General features: G+C 41.2%; 1 protein-coding gene across 1 annotated transcript in view; it reads right to left on the reverse strand.

Annotated features, from left to right (window-relative positions):
- LOC133983731 (raftlin-like) overlaps positions 1-12,813 on the reverse strand; it is a 114,395-nt gene that overhangs the window by 89,241 nt on the left and 12,341 nt on the right. The window contains exon 2 of the mRNA XM_062422907.1: positions 10,275-10,446. Within this exon, the coding sequence (XP_062278891.1) occupies positions 10,275-10,422 (148 nt within the window). The 5' untranslated portion in view covers positions 10,423-10,446. The remainder of the gene's footprint in view (positions 1-10,274; positions 10,447-12,813) is intronic.

Below are 12,813 nucleotides of genomic sequence, written 5' to 3' on the forward strand. Positions count from 1 at the left end.
GCTAATCCATCACCCAGTCTCTTCAAAAGTAATTAAGTCAAATTATAGACGGCCCCTGCACCCGTACCTTAATCTCCCTCCAGATGGGGACCCTGCTGAGCAACAGGTGGCCTCTTTTCATCCAAACCTGCATCCCACCACTGTCATTTGAATCCTGGGAAACAATGGTGGGCTCAAAGAGCTAGACATCAGAATGAAATATGAGATGGATGTGTAATTATGACAGAGTGAGTGTACATGTGCGATATCTATTTCATAATTAAGTGCCTACTGTGCCACTGTGACACCTGTCTCTGTCTTTTGTCTGTGATTATAACAAAAAAAGATGGATGAAGTTATTTTATACAGATGGCTGCTTCACATTTCCATACAGTTGTTCATGAAAGTTCATGTCATCATATTCTGTTTTTGGGAGTGAAAAGAAGCAAAGAGGTGGCATGTAAAATGTTCAAACTTCAGTTTGTGAAGCATACTAAGAACTCATTATGTTCAATATTGTTTTTTATTTTTAATTATTGGGTAAATTTAAAAGGGGACATAGTTAGAAACATTTTCAAAGTGAAGGGTTTTGTTTGGTCAAAAATGGTGAGCCCTGTGTTCTGAAAGCATTGTTTTTGTCATCTGACAAGTCACTATTTCTATTGTTTACTTTGTATAATATAACATAGTTGCAGGGGCAGCTTTCCAGAGTTGTAATATCCTGTGTCAGGGTATTATCCATTGTTCAGTGTTTTGACGTCTGAGAAGCCTTCAAATTCAAAAATCTATTACTCCAAAAATGAACTTCCTGGATCTTATTTCATGTCTCAAAAGTACCTAAAGGAACACCTTCTCATCATTGCAGCCCCCTGCCTTGTTATAATGCAGATTTTGATCTGAATGCCCACTTCAACACATTGTAGATATATCTGCATTTGGTGACCAGTGCACATTCATCCCACAACAGCTGATATTGTAGCTTCTGCACAGTGTGTTTACACATATCATCATGCAGTGTAAACTCTACCTAATCAGGGGTGCTATCGGCCGTCATCACAGAGGAACAGAGAATTATACGTCCACGCTGCAGCTGGGGACGGTGAAGCCTGATTGCTTTTCCCTCGTCTCTCTCCCACGTCTGCAGATTGATCATGCCGACGACTCGCTCTCTGCATCCCACATGGGTGCAAGTGCAATCAAAGTATAATGTGCACGTAAATCGACCCCAATCAGCACCCTATTTTTGAATGCCACCCCTTGATGTGATAGGTTGAAAACACAGGCAGTTTTGAAGCATCTCCGTTCCTGTTTGATGAAGGCTTCAGGCAAATTGTTAGTCCATGCTGCCATGGAATGAAATCACTTTAAAGGTCTACAAGGCCACAGTATACATGGTTAGTTGAAGCGTGACTCACAGGTCTGTCTAAAAGATGCTGCTCTCCTCAGCGGAGTTTCAGAATGAGTCAATTCTGCTTTGCTCAACAAACATTTGCCATGAATTTCTCACCCCATTTGTCAAATACACTTAAATAAAACATCTGCCTTTCTCACTTATTGATGCCGCAAGTTCTGCAGGCCTTACTAGACGGCTGATTCTTGACTAAGGGGGGTATAGCGGGGGATTTGGGGGGTGGTGCAGCCGAAAGAGCCAGTGTGCCTCTGCCAATTCGTACAAATGTGATGAAACTTCAAATATGCTTTTGAAAAATGTCCGGCTTCCAACTCATAACACGTCCGCTGGGAGGGGTTCAGACAACTTCAGAAGATCTGGAAGTCTAAGCAGGAGTTGGTTAATGGGAGTGGGAATAGATGTGGCACATGGAGAAAGACAACCAGGACTGCCTGCAAAAGGGCTGTTTGGTGTGTCTCTAAATTGCTGTTTTATGGTGTGTCATCTATACAGGGGATCCAACACAAGCTAATGTTTGCTAAGTTAAGGTGTCAAAGAAAATCAAGGATTATTTACTTAAAGAAAATAAGAATTCTGGTATCTGCGATCGATGCAAGAACCATTTATTGACTATTTTCATGCCTCTTAATTACAGTTTTATACCTCTGCTTTTTTAAAATGTCATGTTTGTACTGAAAATACAGCATGCAAACACATAATCCATGTTGTGTTATATTAATGGGAAGCTCCATTACCAAACCTCATTGAAGCAAACCTTTGTGTTGTTGTCAGTGTCTATTATTCTGGTCAACTGAAGACTTTAATTTCACATTCAGATAACTGTTACTGACAAAATGACACATATTCTAACAGAATGATTGATGGCAGCTATTTTAAAAAAGCAAACTGTCAATGTCATCCTTGCTTACAAAGATGTTGTGTTTTTGAGAACTGAAAAGATTTTTTTAAGTAACTGCTGAATTTCATGCATGTTTATGAAAACAAATATCTAACACTTTATTTTAAAAAATGCAGCTTCTCTTACCTGTGTGTAAATTGATTTGTTAAGGACACAGTGCTTTGCAGCAAGAGCCATTTCTAACTTCGAACAGTGGGGAGTTAGCTGAGAATTTCATTATCGAGCTGACAAATTATAGTTATTCACAGTTTTACAGCATTTTTCTTTTTTTTTTCAAGGAAAAAGTAGCTTTGCAAATATTCGCTACAGTGAGAAAACTCATAACTCAGATTTTGATGCTTGTTTGTTTGTCACTTGAACTAAGAAAACCTCTTGAGCTCATAAAACCATTTCACAACCCCTGGAGGAATGTCAAGAATACATTTCCCTAAAGTTAAAATCAAACCTATTTACATTAGGTGGCACTATCCTAATGTGCACATTACATTATTATATTATTTTTATTGTTATTATAGAAATGTCATGACATGCACATTACTGAAAACATTTCTCCACTAACCCCATAATCATCTGAGTTTGAACCCAAAAACATATTTTGCTTTGACAGCAGTGTTGCAACCACCCACTTGGGAGGAAGTGAGGTCATGGCGTAGGTCACATCCTGCACACTCTGCTTGTGTGGCCTTACGGGTTTCTAGAAGAGCATCTAACAATAGCTGCGGCTGCTTGAAAGCTCCTCTGTTTCTCTCCACACACATAAATACATTTGTTCCTCTTTGGGAGGTGCTATCAAGGCCGGGCTGAAGGCCAGCGGAGGTGTTTTGGTAAATTTAGATTGTTTGCTCCTCTGGTGAGGAGACCCTGATTGCATTTCAACACAATCGATACTGGCATATTGGATCTGAGTGAGAGGGCAATAAGAGCCAATAAAGCTTTGAGGGGGCGCTCGGGCCTATTGTCTGACAGCCAGGCAGGAAAACAGCAGAGGCCACGTAAGAAGAGACAATAAGCAGTTGAGCTGGATAAACCGCAGCAGTGTACAAACGCAGCTAAACACAAGACAAACTAACACAGACACAGAGGCCCTGAGACTGAAAAGACATGTCACCTAAGTACATGTGTACATACACACATACACACGAGCTGTACACACCACACAAAGTCCCTATCTCGGTTTGTGTCTCCATTCATTTCCTCTCTCTTTAAGACACTCACTTACTCATCTAATGACGCACGCAGGTTCCCCACCCACACGCTGAATTTGTATCTCAAAAATAAAACACAGAGAGCCTCAGGATGTGTTATTATGCTGGGACGGCTGATAATGAGGTCGTTTAGAAAGTGGAGTCATGACTGGAATCTGAGAAACCTCAAGGGAACTTCGATTAAAAACCAAGTGCCCCTAAGGATTTGCTAAACTTTAAAATGTCTTACTGGGTGTTACATGTCTGCCCTCTTTTCTTTTCTTTTTTTTCTTTTTTTTTTATACCCTGGCTTTCTACCTCTATGTCTTATATTCCTAACCTTCTATATCTTACACAACAAGAGCTGGCATCCAGCTAAGAAACCTTTAACACACTCATTGTGCAGTCCTCGAAAACCTGAATCAAATCATGAGCAGAATATTTCTCTGAATGAAAGGATTTATATTTGCAGCAACACCATACACAGACACACACTGCAGATTGGAAACTGCAGTTCAGTTAACTGCAATGACAAAGCTTTCAGACACAGGAATAGTCTGCATAGAATACAAAGCATTACAAGGAAAGCTAATCTTATACATACTTTTGAGTGGGAGGGAGGGAGGGAGGGAGAAAGAGGAAGGAACCAAGCAGAAATCTGCGTTTCCTGTTGCTGAAAACTTTGTCAGCAGTTGTAGCTGTTTGAAGCTTAACGAAAGGAACCTGAGCTGAGCTTTGGCTCTGTCACACGCTTAAAATGCTGCTCTGACATCTTTGTCTCAGCAAACTATGGCTTGGCATTTTGCTGCTTGACTGGTTCAAAACAATACAAGAAGTACCCACTTAGTATGCCACTATGTATGGATGGAGGCAGACAAGGAGCAGCGACACGAGTCTGAATTTGTACTGTCGGTTTGGAGGGCACCTGATGCATATTTCATGCACATTTCTGAGAGATTCCACAATCTACTGGTAATCACATTGAAGACCTTCATCAGGAGCGCTCATTGTGCAGTGACAGGCCTGTTCCAAAGGAGGTCTGGATTATTAATTCAGTAATTTCCAATACATAATCACCACTTGCCCATTTGGATTTCTCAGACCATCAGAAACACATTTTCCATTCAACTCACTTGGCTTGCATCTAATTTACAATCGTGTTTTAAAAATCGGTTTTGATTTGGAGCTGCACAGCCACGCCCTGGGCAGTGGGAATATAATGGAAATATAATGGAAAAACCAGATGACCGTGAATTCAGTCCTCAATGTCATTCTCCCCTTCAATAACTGCGATTCAATTCCACCTCTCAAGCTGGGGAGCCAAGGGATAAATCCCAGCTCCCCCACCATCCAAGGACTAATCTCCCCTCGGAAAGCCACTCCGGTGCACGGCGTTCCCGCTGACCTCTCCTGCAGCGCGGTCTTATATCTGAGCGACGCTGAGTGGAGTGATGGGGGGAGAAGGCTGCTCCTGCGTGTCACTCACCTGCCGCCACTGCTACAGCTCATATTAACAAGGGGACTTTGGGCTCTGGGGGTTTTGCATATAAATGATGAGTCTAGTTCCCAAGATGATATCAAACGGTGTGTGTCTGGGCCTGCGTGCGCGTGTGTATGTGTGTGCGCAGGCCTCACATATGTGCTCACCGGTTTTGATGTCAAGGACGACATCTTTATATTTCCAGTATTCGAAGGCTGCCTGCCGAGAAGACACAACGCATTGAGCATGTTTTCAATTTCTCATTCCTCCTGACATTTTTAACATTTGAAAATCACATTTTGGGGAAATAAGATTCCTGCCACACATCCCAGAGTCTATTGTGCTTGTGTTTACAATGAAATGGCTTCTTTCCACACCATCTAACACAGCAACAGCGAGGCGCTCTCTCAGTTCCTTGAGGGGTCATGATCTCAATATCAAACAGACTCTCCGTTTTGTTTTTTTTTGCGGCTCTTTCTGAGGTGAATAAATGGTGGCAGAGTGACCATGAAGCTAAATGCACAAATACAGCAACACAAGGCAATTACTCATCACTGAGCTGACGATGATATTTAGTGCAGAGGAGGTTTATTACCCACAGCTTTCTCCGTTTTACTCTTCCTTTCATCACTGTTTCTGCAGTGAAAGGTGTTATTTTTGTACATTTGGTGGCTGGTTGGTAGCCCGTGGGGCCATCGTAGCGGCAATTGCAGAACACTATGATCTAACACCGTGGCAAGAAATTATCACAAACATTATTCACTCTGCTGTAGTCATAGTGAACTCAACATGAGGGCATATTTCCCAAGAAGAGAGGAGGTAAAGAGGAAGCAAACAAGTCAGCTTTAATTTTGTCCCTGTTAAAATATGCTGGTGCAGAACATGTTTCTGCTACTTCTGGTATGTTTTTTGTGTTTTTTTTTAAAGAAAAGCGTGTTTGATTTTTCCCCTCATTATGCAAAATGCTTACAGGAGACAGTGATAATGGTTCCTGAATTAGATGTTAGGGTTAGGGTGACAGTATAATGGTTCCTAATGCTGTTTAAGGGCTTACAGCATCAAGCAAACATGGATCAGTTTTTATAGCATGTGTTGTGAGGTTGTTGCTCTACAAAGCCATACATTGATGTAATCATATTGTTTGTTCTCATAAAATAATAAAAGAAAACATTATTATTTTGCTATGAAAAGATTCATCCGATTACAAGCCATGACAGAAAAATGAGGGGTAAAGTGGACAAGAATAACCCAACATCTTAAGTCTCATCTGAATTTAAAATGTGGTTGAAAGTCCAACGTGTGCTGTGGCATAAATATCTGCTCTGTAAATCACTTGTCCTGTGTTCACCTTTAAGAAATACCAAATATACTCAAATCCAATTAAATCCCACCTAGATAGATAGGGACCCTATTTCAGTATAGCCAATTAATTATTTGCATAAAGTCATAATGTGCTTTTCTATCATAGGCAGAGCATATAGTCACACTGAGCCTGATTGCCTCCTGCTACACAAGAGCCACAGACTCTGAAAAACAACTTGCATTAGCTTTTCTGCTAAAGTCTCCTCATATATCTTACAAACATGAACACAAGCCACCAAACAAATATTTACCAAGGAAAGACTGCTGTTCATCTGCAGCACATTAAACAGCATGTATTGTAAACATACCAGCAAATGCCACTTCTGTCTGGTCCTTCATCTTCAATACTACTGCTAACAACACACTGCTGATGCCATGCAACTACAGAGCAAGTTCCCTACCTAAGACCTAAACACTGTCACTATGGAGCTTATGTATATTATACTGATTTCCACTGTGAGCCAATTATCAAGCATCAAAAAATGATCACTGACTTTTATTGCAACTCAAACTGTAAGGATCCGTATTTATGTGCACTCCCTACAGCTCTGCCAGAGACTATCTTCACATTCATAATCTTTGACTCTGTCTTAAATATTTTACAGACTTCCTGTAGAAAAAAGGCAAGACACATGAATCATTACCTACACTTACATACCTGGAACAAGGTAATTACAGCTATGAGTAACATGCAAACCCTTCAACCCCAAAATCTGCTGATGCAAGTGAAATGATTCAGCCACTGGGGCCAAACTTACAGACTGATTTTTCAAACTTAATGTGCTCTTATGGGAATCAGGCAGCGAGAGAAAGACACAGGAAAAGAGACACACACATACACACACACACACACACACACACACACACACACACACACACACACACACCCATACACATTTTAAAAGATGAACAACAGAGAAAAATAGACAGAGGCGTACTGACAGTGATCGAGAGACAGAGTTAGAGGAAACTGATTACAGTTAAGTACCATCCCCCACCATTATAAAGAATACTTGAAGATAATGATGTGGCCACGAGCCAAAGACATACACACACACACATACACAAACACACACACTGCTCAACAAAAGGGAGGCACCTGCCCACCTCCCACCTCTTCTTCCAGCCCCGCCCTTATGTCAGGTCCCATATGAGGGAGGATGGAAAAGACAGTGTGGACCCCAGACGCTCACGTTCCCCGGCTCCTTCATCCATCCAGTCCAGTCAGCCTGACAAACTAATGGAGACTAATCAACTGTCAGGGTGAACACGCTGCGCACTACATCTCCCGGCTTCCCGTACCATCCCCCTTCCTCCACCCTAAACCTCTCCATTCACCGCCAACAAACTCTCCTCCCACCATCATTTCAGCTATAACTGTCATGAGCAGAAATAACAGAGCGATAGCTATATATAGCACTGTGGCTCGTCTTTGGCATAGTGTACACACATGCACACACACACACACACACACACACACACACACACACACACACACACACACACACACACACACACACACATGCATGTATACACACATCCTGTTTTGGAAGAACCTTAATTTCACATTTGCTCACCTTAACCTTAAAGACCTCCATTATATTTTACCTTAATCTAATCGTAATTCTGAATTTAATCCTAAACCTTGACCTGAACCCCAGTGCTGATGTCTGTCTTCTACAGTTACTGGCTGCTCAGGAAGTCTCTAATAGTTGGCTGATTTGTAAATCAATAAATTTGACAGCTTCATGCTCCTGGCAGAGGTAGGGAACTCAGTAAGTTTACAAGCTGCCTGTTAATTTGATTATGATCAGTGTAAGAACACATTTTTTGTTTTTTGTTTTTTGCAACTGTCGTTTAAACATCTTAACTGGCCTCCCATTACTAAATTATTATTTTCTAATAATCCTGTCCGCATGCTTTAGTCTGGATTCTTTCATTGTTTTGACTCTGTGTGCAAGCTGCAAATGTCATGGGAGTTAACTTGAAGCAAAGCAGAGTGCAAGTATGTATGACAAATGAATGGTATGCGTATCAGTGGTAAGAAAATAAAACTTCTTTGCAGGGCATTGGCAAAAAGACTTTAAAGTTCCAACAAAAAAGTAATGGTGCTCTTTGCATTTGTGCATGAAAACACTAGGATATTTATGATTTAAAAAAAGCTATTTTAGTGTATATGACTATATTGTATATCATCAGACAAGAAGAAAATGTTACATATTGGTCGTGGTGACAGCATGCAGCCATGGAAGAAATGGAGTCAATATACGAATACTGATCCCGATAGTTCAGAAGCGTAAAATTAGAAAAAGCTGCCAAAAGTTTTAACACTTACATAACTTTACCCTATCTTAGTTCGAAGCAGGAGTGCTGTACTAACTGGACTTTAGCCCACTCAGCTGTTGGAAGTTTCTGGTGTGCATGATTTGCCTATAGAGCATGCACTCTATGCACTCATCCAGCCAACAGAGGAAAAAAACACCCAAAACCAGATTAAGAACTGCAGTATACTGTGACATACAGAGATATTTATCTATCAGCGATAGGCTTATTAAGCATTTTGTGAACTCGTTCCAAGGGCTTGAATGTGACAGATGTTCTTTTATGTGTAAAAGTTCTCCACTGCAGGTTTAACTTAACCTACCATTATGTAACCACATCTAACCTAAACCGAACTCTAAAGTTGACCTCATATCTAAAACCCTTTTGGGTAAACTATCTGCTTCTGTTGGACTATGCTCCTGTTCAGTTTATACAACAACAACAATGCAACAACAGAAACACACATGCAAAGTCCTGCATACACAGGAACACATATGGACACAAAAGCCCCCCAAGCTATTAGTTTAGGTCTCGGCATCTCAGGAAGCAACACCCACCTCCCATCTCATAAACACCTCAGACTAAGGAGAGGAAGGAGAGGAGGGGGCTCTACCGGCCTTCTGCGTGTGTGTGTGTGTGTGTCTGTGTGTTTGTGTGTGTGTTGGGGAAAGGATGCTATCTTTGCAAAGGGAACTGATTCATTTCCATATTTTCATGCACAGCACAGGAGGATATCAGACTCTGTGTGACTGTCAGCAACATTTTCATAGTCAACTTGTTTATATATTTACCGTTCACCCGTTCAGAGCACGGAGCTGGTCGGGCCAGTATCTCACCAGCTGAAACATACTGAAACTAGCTTCAAAACTGTTTTGCGAGGATCAAAACTGTGACCCTGAAAGCTAACAAAACAGTCGCTCTTCCCAGCAGGCCACCCTTTACTTTGTTTGTATCCCCTGCTAGCGGGTTGGACTCAATGCCATACATAATTGATGGACGCCAGCAGGATGTTTGGCGTGGATTGGGCTGGAAAATTCTATATCATTAGCACAACGTGAAAGCATGACTGACTAATTGTCAGAAAAGAAATTACAATAGCGTCTGCTAAGTGCTAATTAACACTCCATCATTACGAGAAAATGCTGATGAAAATTGCAGCTAGTGTGCTCTTATTCCATACACATGAGTGATAGATTTCTTCTGCATTTGAATACTTAATGTTTTTCTGCCGTGTATTTGGTATAATGGCATTTTCGGAGGGGGTGTGGACCGATTCATCACACTGGAGGTAGAACTAATCAGTAAAATACTACATGCAGCACAGATTTGATCAGCCCACTGCAAAACTTGTGAGGCACTTATCATGCAGAGGTATGATGCAGGAAAATGCCAACAGCCTTGAGCAATTCATATCATTTCAACTGTGCATGTGGTAGAGGCAATAATTCAGGTTTTTATTACCCTGCAGCACAAAATGACCATAACATATGTGCAAAAGGGGGCCGTAGGGATTACTGATCAATAGCAACAATTGCTCTGCTGAGATGCCTGGTTCTCACTGGTTAGCTTTGTGGGCTGTTGGTTCTGTTTTTTGGAATAAAAAACAAAAGATTAGGGGGTTGTGTCAATGAATCTTACCATCTTTGCCAATCAGGAAGTCCAGGTAGCGGTAGGTGTAGGCCACGCCCACCTTGGTCTCCACCTGCGGTCTCTTCAGGGTGGAGTAAATCTTACCCGGACTACTCTCCTCCGCCATCGGCTTCATCTTACGCAGGCCGCAACCCATGGCTCCTCAGTTATTGCACGGACCCTGTCAACCAGACATGACATGCTGAGGCGATGTTTCATTGTCACTTGTGTGTCTCTGTGTGTGGCCGGTGAGTAAATTACTGAGTGACTAAGACCACATGGGTTAGCGTGTACATGGTGTGAAAAAATCGTAAGAAACATGGTGAAAGAAGTACACAGAAGCTTTAAATGAAAGTAGCAAACCTATAAAAATGAATGGATTGTAAATGTAAAATGGATTCCCTCAAGGTTTTATCCATTGTTAATGTGAACATACTTCAAGGACCATAACAGTGTGTTTTTTTTATATAGTTATGCATTTGAATGTTTTTGTTTTTTTTCACCATCCAGTCAGCCATCATGTCTACGTGAAATGAAAATCAATTAGCAGACTCTTGAAACTTGTTTGAGACGTGTGATTCTTCACACTCAACAACAAACCTGCATTACATCAACACTGCATCATGATACAAAAGCATATACATTTCAAAAATCTTCCCACCCAACAATAATAATACTCATGTGACTTTCACAAATAATTAGGATTGTTTCACTCTATTTTTAAAGATGTCACCATGTTCAGAAATCTTAGCAATTACTTTGGTGAATACAGTGTTATATAAATGATAAACTAATGGCCAGAGTTACAAAAACGAAATCCAAAATGTAATACCCCATAGTTTTCCTTCATGGTTCAAAGTTAATACATTATATATCTAAAGTCAACAGATGCCTGGACTGGTACATAAAGTAAAGTAACATTTCTAAAGTCTTAAGCCTTTCTAAAGTCTTAATCATCAAATTAAATGTAGAGAAATAACAAATCTAAAGTGTAGTGGAGTAGAAGACAGACATAAAATGGAAATACTAAACTAAAGTACAAGTACAGTAACTCAAAATAGTTCTTAAGCACTTTACCCCTCTGGCTATGACTGATTGAGGGCCAGATTAACTTCTCTGTGACACACACAAACATATATCACTCCCAACTCGTCAAGATATGGACAAATGGACCCCTTGGCATCACTTCTTAACACATGGGGAGCTCTTTTTGAATAATTTTTCAACACACAGGACCATTCCCCTAAACATTGAACTTGCGGTGCTATATGATGTTGTGAGCATCAGTCCGGTGCGAGGACCGGATGACCTGCTTCTATTTTCCTCCTACCTTTCTTTTTGAAAAAACATTTCTCAACAAAAAAATTCTTAGAAATAAAATTTTTTTGTCAGTTTATATTTCCAAGAATATATGGCTCAAGATAGTTGTTACAAAATCATCTTTCTTAAAAGATAGCACTTCAGCGTTTCAGGGTGTGTTAAGCAATTACAAGAAAATAGCAGATATAATAAGCTGAATAAAAGTTTTGTGGTGTAACAGGAAAAAGGCTGTCTTCATCTCCATCTCCATAGTAACCGCCGATGATGCTGATGGGTAATGAAGCTGCTACTGCAATAATAAGCTAAGTGAAATAATTAAAACTGATGGCCTTATTCTTTAGTTATCAAGGACACTTTGATGTTTTTGTGTAAAGAAATTTTAAGGATACAATTAATAGAAACCATTAACATAGTGACAGTGAGGAAATACATCAGGGGCAGCAGGTCAGTGTCATACAGCACCATGGGAGAGTTAATATAAAGTGAACAGACTTTGAAGAGAGTCCTAACCAATCTTCCATATGTTGTTGGGAGTTGGGAGGGAGAACATGTTGAAAGCAAACATTCACGCACTCAGACATCCATGATTCCTCAGGGATTTCAGAAGGGAAGCCAATAAAGAAGAACATGCAGGATAAGCGTCTGTAAATAAGTAAATAAACACAACTAAATGAGCTTGATTCTTCACGGGTTCCCTCTCCCTCGTTCCCAGGGAGACCGAATTAACACAGACAACCGTGGCAGAGTGGGGGGGCTTTGAAGAGCTGCCGCTATGGATGCCACCTCACCCTAAATGCTTTGTGACAGCATCATTGCCTCTCTCCAGTGGCAGCGTCTGGGAGCAGGTGACATCCTATTGTGTGCCACTGATTAAACTCAAGGATGGATGGATGGATGGATGGATGGATGGATGAATGGATGGTGGTGGTCTTTCCCTCCCCTTCCACCTTGGCTGATGAGGAACCCTCTCTATTATCCTTCCCTCTAATTACAGAACGTCACGGGGCCTTGGCCGGAGACTACAAATCCGGGCTGGCCGCCGCTTCAGAGAAAGACAGGACAGGAAGTGCAGAGGGACGGGGAGGTGGGGAGGTGGGGAGGGGGGAGGGTGGGATGTAGGAAGGAGTGGGAGGCAAAATCGGAAATGAGCAGACGGGGACTCCGTTAATGAGGTGAACGGCAAGAATGGAAAAGGTGAGAATCAATCAAGGGAGAAAGAGGAAATGGG

This window comes from Scomber scombrus, chromosome 7 (genome assembly GCF_963691925.1).
Source record: "Scomber scombrus chromosome 7, fScoSco1.1, whole genome shotgun sequence".
NCBI lineage: Eukaryota > Metazoa > Chordata > Actinopteri > Scombriformes > Scombridae > Scomber > Scomber scombrus.